The sequence below is a fragment of the Tupaia chinensis genome, unplaced genomic scaffold (assembly GCF_000334495.1).
Source record: "Tupaia chinensis unplaced genomic scaffold, TupChi_1.0 Scaffold000313_1, whole genome shotgun sequence".
In the NCBI taxonomy this organism is placed as follows: Eukaryota; Metazoa; Chordata; class Mammalia; order Scandentia; family Tupaiidae; genus Tupaia; species Tupaia belangeri.
The window spans coordinates 1,065,734-1,085,851 of record NW_006159806.1 but is presented as its reverse complement, the minus strand read 5'-3'; the positions used below and the strand labels follow the sequence as shown (position 1 = coordinate 1,085,851).

The window sequence follows — 20,118 nt, the reverse complement described above, 5'->3', positions numbered from 1 at the left end:
AAGCAGCATACAAGTCAACTGGAAGCTTCAGAACAACAATATAAGCAGGTTTTGCTACAAAAATTTAGGGGAGTTAAAGACCAGCATTACAAATATTTTATCACTCATTTCAAATTCAAAATAAAATCCAATAGTACTGTGAAGACAAGAGAAACTTACCAATTTTTGTACGTAGGTACATGAGACAGTCAATAGAGAAACAGTTAATTTACAATTACAGCTCTGTGTATTAAAGGCAAATTTGCGAAAGCTATATTTTATTGATTTCTTTAAGCTGCATCAAATGCTGTCACACTAATCATAATTTTCTGCTTCTTATAGGCATTTTGAGTAATTCCCCTACTGTGAAAGGTTTTTCAGATCATCACACACCAAACTGGATGCAGCAAACCAAAAAACAATCTAAACTGAAAGACGAAAAGTATTAGTCAACATGTTGGTTTTTTAATGCTGCACCGTTTCAAACAAAACATCAAATACTTCATGTAGTAGAACTGAAACTCACTTGCCTTAATGCCTCAACACTTCTGAAAGCAAAAATCACACTGAGAAAAGTAGTAGTATAAACCAAATGAATAATATAAAATGTTCCTACTGACCCAAGTTGGCTACCCACAAAATGATTATATTTTCTACATTCTTTTAGCATAAACGTGTATCAACATGAAATTGTCAGATTCATTTTTGAGAAACCATATTTCAATCCCAATTCTGTAAGTGCATAAAGTGTCAGTCTATTTAAATCACCAAGCTCCAATTAACAGAAGGCTGTATTTTGGAATGCCTAATGTTCTAACTAATTAAGTCCTATGTAGAATCATATTTTTTCCCTGGCAGTAAAGTCTAATGGGAATCTTTAGAATGAGCTGTTTTTCAAACATACGGTTATACATTACAATCAGTGAATTTCCAAAATGAAACACATGTTAAAAAGAAATGCTGAAATAATTCTCATCATCATTTTCTCAAGCAATGTTTTTTCCTTTTTCTCCAAAGATCAATTCTTTGATTTCTGGAAACTCAATATTAAATGGGTTAAATGTGGCCAGAAACAATTTGGGGCAATAAGTGTGGCAATAATTGGTTCTGAAGCTCACCTGTTAGGTCTTGTGGCTGTGAGGTTTACCTGTGAGAAGGCTCTGACACCAAATGGCACTTCAACATTGCAGCCTGTATATACCATCTGCCCAAATCACGTCGTTCATGGATGGGCTTTTAAAAACCACTTTCACCAACTTCAAAGACGCAATCCAAATGACAGAGTTTTGTCCCTGTTTGCCAGTGTGCATCATTTCCAAATACATTTGATATATTCTGTCATAGTCCACCTTACATCAAAGTAGCTGCAATACCAATAGCTTTCATATATCTTACCGTTTGGTTATTATTTCCATGATGGAAATTTGAATGTTAAAATGACAATAGTGACAGGAGCAGCACTCATGTCCACTTTCACATCACCTGCCAGCGTGAGTCGGCTGTGTGGTGCAGGACTCTGAGCCGGACAGACTAACAAGAGATCAGCTCTCCAGGCACAGGCTTACATTCGCCTGTCATGGACTCTTCCCAAGGCCCAGGGAAGGTCTACAAGTGGGTCTTCAGAATGTTAACATTTTAAAAGTTTCTGCCCAACTCTATCATGCTCTTAGTTTACAACCATGTAATCCATTTCCTAAATTAGCCCTATCCTCCCTTAAAGCTGCATCAGGGACTTGGTGAGACTGAACCCCCTACCCAAACTCACAGGATCACCCACTTAGGCTCTGGGAATGACCACGGACTAACGCTTGGAAATCAGGACAGGGCAAGGGGCAGCCCCCATTTGAGTGGCACACATACACAAAGTAACTCTTCTTTAAATTAGAAAAGAAATTAATGTCACAGAATGTTTCCCTATAAAAGATATGTAATAAAGTAATAATATCAATAAAATAGCTATTACTAAAGCAAAGCTTTCATCAATAAGCTTCAAGAACTTTGAAGGAGGAAAATGGCTTCACGAAATGGTAGTCCAGGTTCCCGCAGTGCGGACACTGCTGGACGTTGCTATACTCAGAGAAGTACTGCATCCCGATGCGCACATCGATCACCGGCTTCCCGCAGTGCTTGCAGTTCAGGCGGGCCTGGGGGAACACGGACACCATGAGTCATGAGAGCCCTCGGCTCTGCACCGCTTGTCAAAGTCATCCAAACCAAAATTCTTGCTGGAAAACTGAGCAAGGGTTTAGTAAAACATCCCTTCATAACCAAAAACAGGATCCAGAAATTATAACATATATTAACACATATCATTCTAACACTCATCACCAGTCTGAGAGGCTCCCAAGTTCTCTCCTGATAGGCGGCACTGCTAGTCATTTCACCTCCTATTGAGAAGATGATTCGAAACTAGTACTGCCTAGTAAACTTATCGAACAGAGTTCTCCTAACAGTAAGAAACACTTGGCCCTGAATTTTAAGACAGTGGCTGAAGCTAACTTCTTTCAGCCAAACCTGCATGAAACTTCTTTGATGATCCTGGGTTTAGCTTTACAAATTCATATATACTTTTCATTCTATTCTATTTGACATTTGTGTTTTCTTCAACATAAAAATAAAATTTCCCAAAATACTCAAGTAAAATTAGCAATCCAGGAAGAAGTACTGGGTTTATCCTCAGGCTTACAGAACCTACTGGCATAGCCACATTCATGCCCAGGCCTCGCTTTCAAGTACAAGCCTAAAACCTTTTGGCAATAGGTCCAGGACTTGGGTGAAAAACCAGAAATTATAAACAAAACAGACTCTCAATTTAGGTGCTTCCAAAAAACGCAATAAAAAGGAATAATATCGATTAGTCCACAAAACATTCCTGTGAGGTGGTAGTGTGTGAATTTCAGATGATGAAACTGAGGCATGCAGTGATAAGGTACTATGCCTAGGATCACACGGAAAGCCGAAATGGGACTGCGAATCACAGAAGCCTGCTCCAGAGCCCACACACTCATGGACCATCTTTCTGAAACCTCAGAGAAGCTCCTTTTCACTACTTAATCTCGCTGAACAGCACTGAAAGTGAAATTTGAGCAAACCCCTCTCTTTAACCTCTTATTCCTTTCTAATAACCAGTATTGCTAAGTTGTGGCTTGGTCTTACTGGAAGATTTCCCTTGACTCCTTAACAGTCTATAATACTTACATACTCACAGTAGATATGTCAATAATTTTTAAAAAATAAACAAGTGGGGCCAGCAGGTGAGGTGGTGGTTAAGGTGCTGGACTCCCGCATGGCCAACCATGGTTCAAGACCTGGACCTGGTGGCTTGCTTTCTCACTTTCTATCTGTGTCTCTCTCTGGTGAGTGTGCATGCCCTATACCAAAATAAATGAATAAAATTAATAGTAATAATTTTTAAAAATGTTTTCCATTTCAGTAGGAAAGCAGAAAATAAAGGGCTGGGCTTAAATTGCTTTAAGGAGGAAATACATACTGAGTACCAATAGGCTGTGTGTGGTAGGAAGCCATTCTGGTTTTCTCTCTGGAGATAATGGACATAATCCCACTACCTTTCTGCGCAGTCTTGCCGCATTGGGATCCTGAGTAGCCAGGACCACAGGCATGTGTCACTATGCCTGGCTTTTTGGGTGGGCTGAGAATTGAACCTGCCTCCTGTGGCCTCAGCCTGCCAAGCAGTTACCCAGAGTACACTACAATATCCGCACCACCCCCCGCCCCCGCCTTTCAATGGTATGTATAGCAGAAAGAACACCGAGTGGGAATTACCCATTTGTTTAGTGATGGCTGTATCACCCTTTTGTGTAGACGTGGGTAGAACATTCAAAGATTTTAGGTCTTCACTGAATGTGGAAAATAAGGAAGCTAAACTAGAGTTCCCAGGTCCTTTCCAGTGTGAACATTCTATGAGTTACAGACCCAAACATTATTATTTCACTTCCTATTTCTTTAACTTACAAGATAACTCCTGTGTGTGTGCAGAGAGGGGACCAGTTCCTTTGGTTTCACTCATATTAGGAGCTGGCATTAGTCACATAACCATCATAAAATGCTGCTAAAAGTAACTAAAAGACTGTGATAACTCATTTTCAAGTCTAAATATAAAAATGAAAACGTGGTCAATGCATCAGAACAGTATGAAATTAGTCAGACCCATCTAGAATTGGAAGATGCGCTATGGCTGACCATTCGATCTCTCACAACCATGTTTCTCTTCTAAGAAACACCAGTATAGACAAACTATAGCTGAAATACTAATTCAGCCAACCGTCCAATTCCACAGACACGGGTCATGTTCTGAATAAATTGATAATACTGAGGATATTTTCTTTACAAACATAAGTCCTCAGGCTAACGATATAAAACTGTGTACTAATGAAGTGTCTATCAGTTATTTATATTAAAAACCAGGGACCAGCAGTTGGTGTAAATGCTATGCTGCTGGAATCCCATGTAGTCGACCGCAGTTCAAGTCCCGGACCCAGTGGCTTAAACTTACACCAGGCGCGAGTGTGTGCATGCCCAAGATCCTGAGATGAGAATGGAGGAGAAGGGATTGTGGTGTGGTCATCCCCTGGGGGATCTCGCTTCCTGTCTCTCTCTGTCTTTCTGGTGAGTGCATATGCCCTCTCGCAAAAACCTCTCCAAAAAAAATAAATAAATAAAAAGTAAAAAGCTACATTTGAGAACCAGAGCAAAGGAAAATTTCTTTCCTCCCCATGAATATCAAGAGATTACAAAACAATTTGTTTTTCCCCCAAGCACTTGGAAATAAACCAAGATATTGCCAAGGATTTTACCTCTTTTGTTTCTATGGATTTATTTAATGTGGTTTTTCATATGTTGATACTTTCCTCTTTTCTGGATGATAGCTAAATTTCAAATGCTCTCTTAGCATCACAAAAATGCCTCCTCTTAGCACTGCTTTAATCTTTTATGCCAACCTGAAACACCTTACAAGTAGGCAATTGCTGGGTAACTGCACTCTCTTATAGAAAGAACAACAACAAAAAAACACATCTACTAAAGAAAGTGAACTGTTTCTCTCCCTTTAAATAACTTTTAAAATTTGAAATGTATTATTAACTAATTATATAAAATACTAGAAAATATAAACAAGCAAAGAGAAAACTGAAGGAAGTGCACAGTATCCTACCACAAAGACCATATGTAATTACCTGGTAACAGGTAAGGTTATTCCTTTTCATGCTTAGTTATAAGTGGAAGCATACTGGGATGCAATTTCATATCTGGATTTTTAAAAATTAATATATTGGAAATACTTCCCACATAATGACATACCATTCTGCAACATTCTTTTTAATGACTGTATAGTATTCCACTAATTTACAATGTATTGCTAATAATCAGTCATTCTTGAACTTTGGAGTTTTCTAACTGAATTTCTTCTTTACTGTCAGAAGTACCTTCTCTATAATCACTTGGGGACAGAAGCCTCGTATCACCCACTGTTCCCTCAGGGAGGTGGATACCAACCTGACAACATGGAGAGGCGGCCAAGATGTCGTAGGTGTACATTGTGCCCAGTTGGTGCCAGCTGCCATCCCACCGTGACTTGCACTTGATGCAGATGATCTTGTGAACCCCTTCCAGGCAGTCCACGCACACCGCGTACAGGTGCATGAGTCTCCCTGTGCACAGAAGACACAAGGCTGAGCATAGCCATCATGAGAATCACAGCTTACCTCATAAGGAGATAAAACATGCCGCATGGGGAACCAGCAATTAGTGTAATGGCTATGTCACTGGACTCCCATGTAGTCGACCACGGTTTGTGTCCCGGACCCGGTAGCTTAAAACTCACGCAGGGCGCATGTGTGTGCGTGCCCAAGATCCCGAGAGGAGAATGGAGGAGAAGGTATTGCGGCGTGACCATCCCCCCTGGGAGGTGATTTCTCGCTTTCTGTCTCTATGTCTCTCTCTGTCTGTCTGGTGAGCGCACGCGCCCTATAGCAAAAAACCTCTCAAAAAAAAAAAAAATGCCGTATGTACCTGTAAGCAAACATTTGTCAACTGGATAAGTATAAAAAGCAAAATAGGTAATGTTTATCACACATCCAAGCTGTCCTTTTAGAATAACCATCAATTACTATTGTCAATAAAACATGTACTTTAAGTTCAAGCTTGTTAAATAGTTGCTTCAATTTACTTTCCAGAAAGTGCTACTGAGTTTTGATAATACGTCCATCCAAATTCAAATAACAAAGACAGATATGCCAAAACCAGCCTGCACCCAGACAGGATTTACCACGCAGAAGTCTGGGTGTGGGGTGGTATGTGGAGACTGCACCGACACTGTCTTGTCACGGACTCTCCCCACCGACAAGGCCCATTCTAACAGTCAAACTGATGGAACTCATAGGCAGAATTACACCACAGCTAAAATTACTATGTTAACTCTCCTTGTCCCTGTGATCACTAGGCCCTCACCACATCTAACTTAGGATCCAGAATATTATCTTACTTATAACTGATTTTTTTCCTTCTTTTTCTTTTTTGGAGAGGTTTTTGCTATAGGGCATGTGTACTTGCCAGAAAGACAGAGAGAGACAGAGAGACAGAAAGCGAGAAAACCCCCCCCCGCGGGGGGGATGGCCATGCCGCAATCCCTTCTCCTCTCTGCGCCTCTGTTTTACTCTCAGGATCTTGGGCACGCACACACACGTACCCGGCGTGAGTTTAAGCCACTGGTTCTGGGACTCGAACCACAGTCGACTACATGGGAGTCCAGCGAAATAGCCATTATACCAACTGATGGTCCTTATAACTGATTTTTTAAAAGGAGGTCAATATCTTATTTACTGGGCTCTTAAAAGCCACATATTCCTCTATTATCAAGGTCTTAATGCTTATAAAGACGTTGCTGTGTGTTATGTGGGAGGGTCAGAGTTCAGGTAACTGGAAAGGGCCAAAACACGCAGGATCGGCCTGGGCAAGTGTAGCAGCAGCACTGCTGTTCTGTGTGGGAACCAGGGAGCTCCGAAGTGTAGAAATGACAGTCGGAGAACATATGCCCTTCTATGCTTCTTATCCAGAGCATCTGCTCACTGCCATCAGCCAGTGAAAACCACCACTCTGCTGGGAAACAGTAGAACGCCACGCTTCTAGAACACCTTGGACTTCGCCATATCTGGATGCTTCTAGAACACCTTGGATTTATGAACTCTGAATGAATGACTGCAGGGAAAATGGTGAAAATGCCTAATCTCTTACCTTCCTGCTGGAAAACAACAGGAGGCTGATTAGCTTGAATGCATGCTTAGGGAAAATGGCAAAAATACCTAATCCCATGCCTTCTGCTTGAAAACGACAGGTCATTAGATGGGTGTGTAATCTGATAAACGTGTTCTCGAAATTCCAAGGTGTTCTAGAAGCATGGTGTTTCTGCTGTACCCTAACAACACTCAGCTCCTTGCCTGGGACCAGCAGTTAGTGTAATGGCTATGTTGCTGGACTCCCATGTAGTCAACTGTGGTTTGAGTCCTTGACCCCGTGGGCTAAACTCACGCCGGGTGCATGTGCATGCGTGCCCAGGATCCCGAGAGGAAAATGGAGGAGAAGGGATTGCAGTGTGGCCATCCCCCCTGGGGTGGGGGGGGAGAGTGATTTCTTGCTTTCTCCCTCTCTGTCTGTCTCTGTAAGTGCTCGTGCCCTATAGCAAAAACCCCTCCAAAATTAAAAAAAAAAAAAAAGTTCCTTGCCCGTCAGAAAAACATACACAGAACCTAGGGAAGACCCTTTTATTGTTTTGCTTCCATGACTCTCCCTCCTTGAGGGAAAGAACTCCATGGCTTTGTTCATCCTGCAGCCTCAGAGTCTGTCTAGCACAGGTCTGGAACGTGTGCTGGGAGACTGGATGGGGAAATTCACAGCCATCATAATGTTGGAGGCCTCTATGCCAAAGAAGGGAAGGGGGCCAAGAACTTCTTATAACTCCCCCTACCTCTGCCCTGGGCACTGAAAATGAAAAGGATTCACATGCCCTGAACACTATGAGTACCTTGGGCATGTCAGGAAGTCCAGCTGCATATCCAGGAGCCATAAGAAAATACCGTTTCCAGTCTCTCTCCTGGTCTTACTAATCACTGCGAGTCTCGAACATTCCAAGGCCCGCAGTGGTGCCACAAGGGTGAGGGCAGGGGCCAACATGGAAGTCAGGTGTTGGTAGCAATGACCATGATGATGTAACTTGAGCGCTTACCGAGGGGGTGTTTTGCACTGTGCCACAAGCTGTGTGACTCAGTTCTTCGACCTTCATAGCAATACTAGCAAGTAGGCATGATGTAGTTCCTCTTCTGATAGGAGGAATGGCAGCTTAGAGTTTGAGAGTTTACCCAAAACTTAGTTAGTATCATAAAGATACTAACTAAGTAGCAAAGTCCAGACTTAAATCCATGTCTGTCTGGCTCTTAACACAAAAACAAACTAACCAGAAGGCCTGGCCTGTCTCTCCATTTGTTACAGTTGCTATTACACACTGTCCTAAGTAGAAGAATTTTAAATGCATAAACCCAAAGACTCTGAGTTTGAACCAATCCTTAAGAAAACAATCACAGGTACCAGCAGGTGAAATGGTGCTTAAGGCAATGGACTCACAGGGCCGACAGCAGTTTGGGTTCCAGACCTGGCTGTCTGAAAATCATGCTGGGTACATGTGCATGTGTGCCCCAAATCCCAAGAGAGTGGAAAAGGGATTGCGGTGTGGCCATCCTCTCACTTTCTCCCTCACTGTCTCTTTCTCTATCTCTCTTCAGCAAGCGCACATGCCCAGTGGCAAAAAAAAACCTTTAAAAAAAAAAAAAAAGAAGAATCACGTGATTCAAAGTGGTACAGAAGATGACAACTTCCTAATTAGCTAATCACAGATCATTAAAGCCAAACAAAACATTTTCTCAGAGGGAATCCCATGGCCTGGAGCATGGCCTCTCTATTGGAATTGAAAATGCTTTAAAGGGTATGGGGTTGGGACTTTGTGATGAGCGAAATGATTCGGGCTACCAGCTTTCTATAAGTGCTCTGAGGTGTAGCAATGGGACGCTGATTTGTGGTCGAGGCCTTGCTTGTGGCACTGCTGATTTCTCTGGCAGTGATGACACACCGTGATCTTCAGATTTTGTCATCAACAGTTCACCTTTTTTTTAAAAAAAAGATTTATTTAATTTTATTCGTTATTATTATTTTTCAATTTGACCAGAAAGAAAGGAAAAGTGAGGAAGCAAGCTGCCCGGTCCAGGACTTAAACCACTGTCGGCTGTGTGGGAGTCCAGTGCCCTCAACTGCCACAGCACCTGCTGGCCCCACCAGTTCAACTTCTAAGTATCTTTGTGGTACACGTATCACACACCCATTACCCATTTGTGTATGCATTTATGTGTACATAAGCGTGCACACGTACACACACACACACACACACACACACAGGCCTATCTAATTCCCACCTTTTTCTTCTGCTCCCTGATAGGCACCCTCAAGATTTAGTCATGAGCTCCTTCACATTGGCTTCCTTTACTTTCTCTTTTCTCCCCATCCCAGGGCTCTTTCACTTTGGGAATTTAAGCCATTGCTATAATAAAAAAAACTCCTCTGTGTTCATCTCAAATATTTATTTCTAACAATGCTTGCTAGACATCTCCACACAGAAGCTCCAATATCCCTTCAGACCCAACACGCATGAACACTCTCATCTTCTTTCCCCTAAAATCAGGTACTTTTCCAACTTTCTCTATTCCTGACAGTGACAGCACCATTTACCTCGCCTAGAACCAAAGTAGGCCAGCAAAAACCCTTCTTCCCCCTCTACTGTCAAATGTCTCCAAAGCCATGATTTTCCTTTAAATTAATCTCTAGGAAGGCTCAGATGCAGTGACACATGCTGCTACTCAGAAGCTGAGGCCACAGCCACCCAGGTTTGGTTCTTGGCCCACCCTAAATAGGGTGAGCATGGTGGTAAACGCTGGTGGTCCTAGCTAACTGGAAGGCTTAGGCAGAGGCATCCCGACAAGGTGAGATCCTGTCAAAAATATCTCTCTCTCTCTCCCTCCCTCTCAAATAAAGAATAATAAAGCTAGGGGGGAAAAAAAAGAAAAACAATCTGAAGATATCCCCTCCTTTGACTTTCCACTATCAACACCCATCACTCTTTATTTCCTCTCATCTAGACTAGAGAAATAAAATTTCAATTCCCTATCTCTAGATCCAAACCTGTTCAAAGAACTTCCCCCCATGTAATTCCCAGCTTTTATAAAGAGTTAAAAATCCTCTCATTTATATCACAAAGACCATGGCAAAGTTCTTTATTATGGCTTGAAAGGACCCCAACAACCTGTTCTACTTGTCCTATTCTCTTCTCATTTTCCACTCTAGAGCACCTCTACTCTTCTAGAATGGACACACCTTTAGAGTATTCTATGGCTTTTTCCAAATGGTTGTCTCCCTGTCTTATGATCAGAGCCTATTTCTTTTCTTATTCGTCTGTTCATGTTGCTCGCTCGCCTCATCGACTAATCCCTGACATGGCTAGACCCTCTGCTCATCAAAATGCAGCTGTCTTTTGACATCTGCCTTCACACCACCTCCTTTGACTAGCCCGGCCAAAGTAGCCCCTGTGCCCTTGGACCTTACAGGAAACTTAATGGACACAATATCCAGATGGTACTAGTTCCACGTGTCATACCAGAGCCTGGAAAGTTACTTACCTTTAATAGAAGTATCTTATATTCTAAGATTATAAGTTGATGGATGACATGCAAGTACTGATAGTATCCAACATGTGTGAAATCCATAAATTTGATCAAATGATGAATGGATTACATCAAAAGAATTTGTTGATCATAAATAAGAATAAAAAACACTACTATACTCTGTGCCAATGTACACTCATTTATCTTCATAAAGAATATTTTAAGTTTTGCTCTGGGCTGGGATGAACCATGCTTGTGGTGGAGGCAGGGAAGCTGAGCCGGAGCCATGGCCAGTAAAGTGGTAGCAGCTGGACTGACCATTGCTGCTGCTAGATTTGCAGGCCTTCAGTGGTGGCTATTACAGAGGTGGATTTGAACCCAAATTGACAAAATGGGAAGCAGCATTAATATTAGGTGTAAGCCCAATTAAATGTATGATTTTAAGTTCCTATTAGTTTACATATATGAGTATCAATTTTTTATAATAAAATGCCTCAAAGCTGCAGTTTTTAAAAATGACTTAACACAAGCTAAGTCAATCTTGGTATAAGTTTGATTAAATTTGAGGGTTTAAATGAACTAAGATTAGTTTAGAATATTTAGCAATTCTTAGTAACTATAGACAAATGCTTATTATTTGAATAGACATATTGCTCATTAAGTGAATAATTTGGTACCCGTGTATACTTTGTAAAGGCAGAGTGAAGACAACCCTAGCTCTCAAGGAGCCTGTAGGCTAGTGGGAGACTGATAAACTAGTAACTAAAATATGTAATAAATGTTATGATGGCATTAGCATAAGACTTACTGGAAGGAAAAGTAGTTCAAAGTATAGACAACAGGAGCAGCTACTTGGAACATTGTATTTAATGGTGAATTTAGCCATGAATGTGACTTAAAAAATTCTTATCTCATACATTAAAAACTAATTTGTATGATGAAGAGTTGAGAGTATAGGCCCTGTTTTTAAGGAAAGTTTTACTTTGTATTCAGCTAGCCTCTTAAAGATAATTGCCATTCATAAGTTATTTCTTTAGTTGGTTTTAGTCATAAACATGCCAGGTGCATATGCACATATGCCCAAAATCCCAACAGGATGTAGAAGTATAAAAGAGACTGCGGCATGACCACACTCCACTGGGATGTGCTTTTCATCTCTGGCAAGTGTATGTGCCCTCTGACACTCCCCCCCAAAAAAACCTAAACAAACAAACAAAAACACCCAGAAATCCTAAGATAAACTAGCTTGAATCTGTGTTCCCCAACAGAAATATCAGTACTGTGTAGCTCTAAGGTGATAAATTATACTACCTAAATATTCTTAAATCATCTTCTAGTTTTCAACTACAGAGAACGTAAGGGGCTTTTGAGGTAAAAATAGTAGAGATAACCATGTTTACTGCCAGAATGCATTTAGGGGCATTTTAAAGTAAGGTATATCTGTTTTGTCTTTTCTATCTCTGTGTCCTTGTTTAAAATGTGAGGAAGGATGGATGTTTAGAGTACAGCAATGCATAAGCTTCTAAGGAGTTGTGCATATATTTTATTAGTTATGTCCAGGAGCTACTGAGCACAATACTGAGTATCTTGTTATTCAAAGTAGCCATGTCACATAAAGTTGTTGTGAACATTAAAATAGCAAATAGCTAACCATGTTCCTGGGGAGGCAGAAGTTCCTGAGAGTCTCTGGTAGTCAACTGATTAAAACTTTGTTTTATATGTGTCTGCTTAAATACATCTTACTTAATATAATCAGGGACTTCAAAAAACTTCATGGAACTATGGAAATAAAGTATACATTTTATTTTGGTGTAAAAATATTTAACTGCCCCCCCAAAAAAAGAATATTTCAAGTTTTAAGATGAAGTGAAGGTATTTCTGCATACTTCCCTCTAAAATTACCCTCAAACTATATAAAGAATAAGAAACAAAAACATAAATTCCATCTTCCATGAATTAATGAAGTACCTTGCAACCCTGAAGCAAAACATATGAGGTCAAAAAGTAGATGGAGGAAAGGTCAGTGTTTTAGCTCTGAAACTGGACAGGAAGTTCTGAGGAATGTGGGACCAAGTGCTAAAAAAGAAATAGTAGGACATAGTAAATTCCAAGCAACCATAAAAGCTATGTAACTCTTTCCATTAAGAAGCAGAGCATTTCAGCACTCTTGGAACATAGGCTAGTTTTGGAACTTATGCTGATGAACTGTAAGTGTCTGAGCCTCTGGAGAGAGACCCTGCAGCTTCCACACTCACCCTCTTAAATGTTGTCCTGAGAATACCAAGTGGAAAAGACCAAGCTATCCTACTGAAGAGGAAATACTACTTGTGACATAGACAAAGTCATTCTGAGGCCCCCTAATCCAACCTAACCAGACTAACAAACTCTTAGAATTATGAGAAGTCATTAAATCATCACTGTTTTAAACCATTAAGTTTTAGAGTCTTCTGCTCTAGACATGAGTAAGACCAATAAACAAAATCTCCTTATAAAGAAAGAAGCAATCTAAGAAGTCCAATATCTGATTAACAGAAGTTCCATGGAGTCTATTTTTTTAAGTGAAAATAATGAAGAAATTGTCAAAGAAATATAAAAGAAAAATTTTCCAAATCAAAGAACATAAGTTTACAGAATCAAAGGGCCAAAAGAGTGCACAGCACAATGAAGGGAGAGGGTAAAGACCTATATCAAGACAAAATTTCAGATTATCATGGATATAAACAGAAAAAAATTAAATCTCCGAGGAGACAGAGATATGAGACAGGTACATGAATAATAATATTAGACTTAGCAACATTACAAGACAGGAGAAAATAAAGAAATGCCATTAAAATGCCAAGGGGAAAGAATATTTATAGCTTAAAAGACTATGCCCAGTCAAATAGATATCAAGAGTGAAGACGGAATCAAAATATTCTTAGACTTTCAAAATCTTAAATCATCTATTCCCATGCTCCCCTTCTCAGAAAGCTACTATAAGGTAACTGGGTTGTCAGAAGAGTCCTGGTGTTCGGACCAGCAGTTGGTGTGATGGCTATGTCGCTGGACTCCCATGTGGTCGACCACGATGGGAGTCCTGGACCAAGTGGCTTAAACTCACCCTGGGTGCAAGTGCATATGCGTGCCTAAGATCCTGAGAGGAGAATGGAGGAGAAGAGATTGTGGCTATTGCCCAAGGGAGTGATTTCTCACTTTCTGTCTCTCTTTCTGGCCAGCGAGCGCACGCACCCTATAGCAAAAAACCTTTGGGGGGAGGGGGGATTAGAGTCCCGAATGCATTTTTGTGTAGAAAAAAATACATCGTGACTCTTCCAACAACCCAGTATTTCCTACCAACTTGAGAGAATACATCAAGAAAAAAAAATGACATCAAGGAAAAAATGAAAAATATGAAAGAAATTACAGCATTCCTATGAGGACAGTCGGATGGCACAGCAGGTCCTTAGTACGCCAGGACAGAAAGAGCACACTGAAAGGCTCCATAAAGGATATTTTCAGGAAAAAAAATTACAAAAAGTGTCTGTAGGTATCTAAAAATTTCTTTTAAAAGTGGTTTGGAAAACTGCTAGAGAGTGAGAACAACTAGCCAAAATTAAAAACAAACAAACAAACAAACAAAAACAAAAAAAAACCAGCTGAACAAATAAAAGCATGAAGCAATTAACTCTAATAAAAACAAACAAAAAAAGATATCCCAGAATATATTGTACTCTTTAATAGGAAACATACCTATACTTCTTAGCTCAATACTAAAAATGTACGTATTCACCATAGTAAAAATATTGAGAATTTAACCAAGGATTGGGATATACTGTTCTGAGAAAAGGAGGAAACAGTCATCCACTTTAAAAGTAAGTTAATAGAAAGTACTTAAAATTGGAGAAGGTAAATGCATTTAAGATTATGGTAACAAAAACTTGAAGAATCATCAAAGATTTTCCAATTTTCTCTGAGAACAGAGACTGCAGAGGTTGATGGTAAGAAAGATAGGGATACATCATTTTTACTACAGGTGTTTTTTTGTACACATTGAAAGTCATAAGTGTTACATGTCATGTATATCTCATCTTTATGGAAGTTCAGTGATCTTACATAAATCGATAGATTTCTCATTTACAGTAACCAACGCCTTATCATTCAATTTATGGTTGAAATGCAGTCCCTATATGCCATCCATAGGAATAATAAGCTTTCCCATAGACCCTACCACCACCTAAAGTCTGAGTTTCTAATAATGCTCTATTTTCATTTTGTTGTAATCAAGACAGTCTCATCTTTCATAAATTCTAAAATTAATTCAACTTATCTAAAAATTTCTTGTCTCTGACTTTTACTTTCCCTTTTTGGTATGTTTATAAGAACCAAGGAGAAAACACAGCACCAGCCCTGTGGCCTAGTGGTGAAGGAAGCTGGATCCCATATGACCAACCACGGTTTGAATCCTAGCCCAGGTGGTTTGAGAGGCTGGGCCCATGTGCATGTAAGCCCCACATCCAGAGAGGATAGAGAAAAAGAGAGAAAAAGAGAGCAGCATGACCACACCCCATGAAGGAGGGGCTTCTCCTTCTCTCTTCCCCTCTCCCTCTCTCTCTAGACTCCTCATACCCAATGGCAATTAAAGACAAAACAAAATAAAAACAAAAACAAAAAAAAACACACAGCTTGCTGGGCACATTAAAATAGGTTTCAAAAGCAACTGTTTTGCAGCAATATGCAATTCCTTCTCTAAATCTCCTGACAGTTATGAAAAACTATACACCAGCAATCCTCTCTTCACATTACAACAGAACAAAAAACAAAATTACCCACCAGGACAACTATACTCGGTACAATGACATCAGAGTTCAAAACAAAACAAAACAAAACACCACCACCTCACTAGGCAAGACTGAAATACTGAAACGTTACCCAGCACCTAACTAGGACAGAAAAAACAACATCAGTTAAAATTAAGCCCACACAGAGCAATTCCACCTCCTTTGCTTGCTGGCTTTTAACAAACCGAAAGCGAGCCAGGTGAATGAACCTATACCTTGAAGGTGACAAGGAACGTCGTATTCGATCTCATCATGCCTTGACGGGCTTAAGAACAGCGTTCCGTCCACCAGTGGGAACTGTTCGAACACCGGGAGCGCCCGGTGGCACAGGGCACAGTTTACCACATTCCTGTGGCTGGCACTGAGTGCTGCAAGGATGAACTTGCGCAGATCCTCCCCCTGGCCCACTTGGGCATCATCTTCCATGCGCACGTGGAAAGTGTTCAGCTTATGCCTGGGGATGTGCGTGAGGAGCTCAGAGAGGTCCAGCCGCCGCAGGAACTGCACAGGAGCGTCAAAGTGCCCCGCCCTGTGGACCGACAACCCTGCCGGGCTGTAGTCAAAGTGCGCATTTCTGAACACGTGGCCCCCGGCCAGGGTCTTTTTGTGAGGCTCCAGGTGGATGGCGTTCTTTAAGAATTCCCCAAGGTATCTGGAGGAGCGGGGGCCACTGAAGTGGGCAGGGGAGAGGATGGAGTAGCCGCCTGGTGGGGACTGGCCGGGGGAGCCACAAGGGGAGCGGACGCCGTAGGGCGCTGTGCTGCCGGCTTTCTCCTGCGAGTTCTGTCTGTCCACAGAGTGCCGGCGGGGGAGGTCGTGGTTCAGGCCTTTCTGGGGTTTGTTAGAGGGCCTGCATTTCTTTGCCTCCTCCACAGCCTCACCCGGAGGCCTCCCAGTGTTCTTCTCTGACCCCGACTTCTTTTTCTTCTCGTCCTGCATCCGCTTTACCGGGTACCAGTCCGTGTCCTTCTTGAGGTGGCCCTGCCCGCAGCGGCAGGAGCAGAAGCGGAAGGCCAGATCGTAGCCCTTCTTGGTCCACATGTTCTGGCGACACTGCTTCTCGTTCCAGCTGCGGGCCCGGCCGATGCAGTTAAACTGCACCAGGATGCTGCTCTCCCACTCGTAGAAACACTGCAGGTGCATCCAGGTGCTGCAGGGGCAGTGCTCGTTGTTGCACACCACCTTCTGGTAGTCGTCCTTCTCCAGGTCCACAGGCCTCCCGAAGCTGCAGATCAGGGGCGTGGCACAGGGGGCTTCTGGGGGAGGAACAGAGGACAGGGATTCAGTGCACTGGACATCATTCACAGGGCAGAGCCACCATGCACATTCGTCATTCATGTCCAAAGGACACTTCTTGGTGTCAAGATTTCCACCACTGGCATAAAACATCAGACAGGATTAGAAAAAGTTTACCATTTTCTTCTGGTATGATGCTGTGACAAGAGAATTTATTTTCTGATATGTTTTATCTGCTGAAAAACATACCACTGAGCTTCAGAAAGTCCAAATCCTTTACAGTGTAATCAGCTGTGTGTCAGTACTTGCAAGAGTGTGGTAGAGGTTTTCCTAAGACAAGAGGGTGGAATGACAGACAGTTCCAGGGCTTCTTTAAAAGCAAGCCACTCTGGCAACTAGGAAATAAAATGAAGCTTCTTAACCAGTTCTGGTGATATTTCCAAAAGGGCCCTCTATGTCCCTAGGCTTAGGTTATCCTGAATACCACAGAGAAGCTATTCCCAATTCTCTTCTAGGGTGCTCTGGTACCTAACAGCAGGGGATTTTGGTCAAACTATTTTTGGTCTACACAGAATAGCACTGCTAGGTTGTGAAGGGGAAAAAAACAGAAATCTCCCAAATCTATTGGACAGGACACAGAATGAGGTAGTTGTACCCTCTCTTAAACACAGGTCCCCCATACAGAGTCCAGACAGGCGGGTTCCCAGAAAGGAAAACAGAACCACACAAAATAAAACCGACTTCTTAAGAAGTAAACATGAGGGCCAGCAGGTGGTGTGGTGGTTAAGGCAGCTGAATCCCACATGGCCAACTCCACAGTTTGAGCCCTGGACCCAGCAACTTGAAAATCATGCTGGGCATGTGTGCATGCTTGCCCAAAATCCCTAGAGGAGAATAGAAGACACAGGATTGCATCCTCTCAAGGGGTGTTCTCTCTCTCTCTCTCTCTCTCTCTCTCTCTCTGGCAAGCACATATGCTCTATAGCAAATACTAAAAAACAAAACAAAAAAGAAACATGATTCATGGATATTGGAACTCCACAAGATTCCTTATAACTTTTCAATAAAAAAACTGAGTATCTGAGCTTAGAATGTACACTTTAAAAATGTCAAGAAGACATGTGACAGGGTCAGTTCTATGGTAAGCAATAACTCACTGCTGAAGGAAGCTAGATCCCACATGGCAACAGTATTTGAATCCCAAGCCCAGTCAGCCTGAAACACACCAGGGATGTGTCTGAGTACCAGACTCTAACCAGCTGGAGGGCTAGAGGAAAGGGATTGCTGTGTGACCATTCCCAGTGGAGGGCTGCTCCCTCTCCTGCATGCACACACTCCATCATGAATAAAAAGGGGGGATGCTAGTGATTACTAGGGACTGGGGAAGGGAGAGGGATGAATAGGTGGATGATAGAAGGCAGTAAATCAATTCTGCATGATATTATGATATGAATACGTGTCATAATACATTTGTCAAAATCCATAGGCTGTACAGCACCAAGAGAAACCTAATGTAAACTACTGACTTGAGTGATAATGCTGTGTCAACACAGGTTCAACCACTGTAACAGAAGTACCAGTCTGTGAAGGATGTTGATGGTGAGGGAGGATGGGGGGTAGGAGGTATGTGGAACTCTCTATACACCCAATTTTGCTGTGAACCTAAGACTGCTCTAAATAATAAAAACCTCTTTTTTTATGAGGAAAAAAAAAAGATCCGTGTAAGTCCTAGTCCCATGGAACACTAGCTATGTAGAAGTAGACTGGTTACTTCATCTGTTTAATCCTTGATTTCATCAGACATAAATGAGCACAATTATATCTACTTCATAGAGATCTTTGTTAGGACAAGTAAGAAATGCATATACAGAGCTCAGCACAGAACCTGGCACACAGGGCTGGCTAGAACAAGTGTTGTCACTCTTGTCATTACCTGACCCTTCATGATGCAGCCCTGGGGCATTTTTATTTTTAAGACAGTTGTGTAATGAGGTGGCTGGACGGGGGTGGTCTAAGCCAGAGATGGCCAAACTGACCAAAGGTGGGGTCAACCTGAGAAGCTGGGATTCTGACAGTGCAGGACCCAGGCAAGAGACTTCATGCCCCAGGTCCACACTAGTGGCTGTCAGTCCTGTGCAGAGGGCGCTGAGTGTGACTTACAGGCACCACACAGCTCAAAGCGAACAGCCTTCTCCACTTGGTGTCTTTGTATTTCTACAATTTTCAACACAATTCATTACTCCCTTTAAATTCCTCCATATTTCTGTGCTGTTTTATTATCATCCTGTTTTTCTGTCTACTATTTCCAAAATGAGTATCCCCCAAAACTAGTGCTCAGCATTTTTCCCTTCACTTGTCCAAGCAGAAATTAAAGATTAATTTTCCAATTCTAAATAAAGACGTTACTAGCAGTTGGACAATCACTGTGGGATGGGGCTGTCCAGTGCATTAGAGAAGTTAGCATCACTGAAATCTAAGCACTAAGTATCTCTAACCCCCCGATTAGGACCACTGAAGACCTGACCAGATTTCACAATCCTGCCTCCCAGATCCAGCCAGATTACAACACCCTATTTATTCTTTCTCCATCTTTCTCTTTTAATTTTTTTTTAAACTTCTTAGCTCTCTGATGCTCTTTTATCTTGGTAATATCTGAGTTCTGAATGGTTTCTATTTTTTGGTTTAAATTTTTTTCTTTTTTTTCTATTGTTTTTGTCTTTTTGTTTGTTTGATTTTCCTTTTCCTTTTACATTTCTCACTTTTTTGCTCAGCCTACACTCACTGAGTTTTTAGACAGGTCTAGGTGAACAGTAGCCGAATAATCCAAATACTTTTAGGGTCAGATTAATCCTCAATTTCCATGGAATCTGCTGCACAAAGGGAGAACAACAGTACTGCTTAGAGAATGCAGATCACTTCCTCTGCATGCCTCTGAATGTTCAGACTTAACTCCAAAAACTATGAAAAAATGTATAATCCATTAGGTGACCAGAAACCACTGCAGAGGCACAAGAAATATGAGAAACTAAGTAAATCTCTCTCGCCTAAGGGAAAAGAATAACTCCTCATCCTCCACAGACAATACAAGGGAATGCATGGAAATGTCAGATAAAGAATTTAAAATGTTCATAGTGACAAAGCTAAAGAGATGCAAAAGAAGAGAGACAACTAACTCCAGAAAATGCAGGCATAAAAAGACCAACGAACAAGTTCCAGGATGTGAGGAAGTTCTTGCACAATCTGAAAGAGGAAATACACACCATAAAAAAGAATCGGGACCAGCAGTTAGTGTAATGGCTATGTCACTGGACTCCCACGTAGTCGACCACGGTTCGAGTCCCGGACCCGGTGGCTTAAACTCACGCCGGGTG

The 20,118-nt window shown here is 41.6% G+C and overlaps 1 protein-coding gene across 1 annotated transcript in view; it reads right to left on the bottom strand.

Moving 5' to 3' along the window:
- Nucleotides 1-6: 6 nt before the first annotated feature.
- HECA (HECA ribonucleoprotein granule regulator) overlaps nt 7-20,118 on the bottom strand; it is a 107,729-nt gene continuing 87,617 nt past the window's right edge. Inside the window, exons 11-15 of the mRNA XM_006151097.1 lie at nt 18,908-18,961; nt 17,028-17,077; nt 15,727-16,886; nt 5,491-5,645; nt 7-2,123 (exon numbers count right to left, since the gene is read on the bottom strand). Of these exons, the coding sequence (XP_006151159.1) occupies nt 1,959-2,123; nt 5,491-5,645; nt 15,727-16,886; nt 17,028-17,077; nt 18,908-18,961 (1,584 nt within the window). The 3' untranslated portion in view covers nt 7-1,958. The remainder of the gene's footprint in view (nt 2,124-5,490; nt 5,646-15,726; nt 16,887-17,027; nt 17,078-18,907; nt 18,962-20,118) is intronic.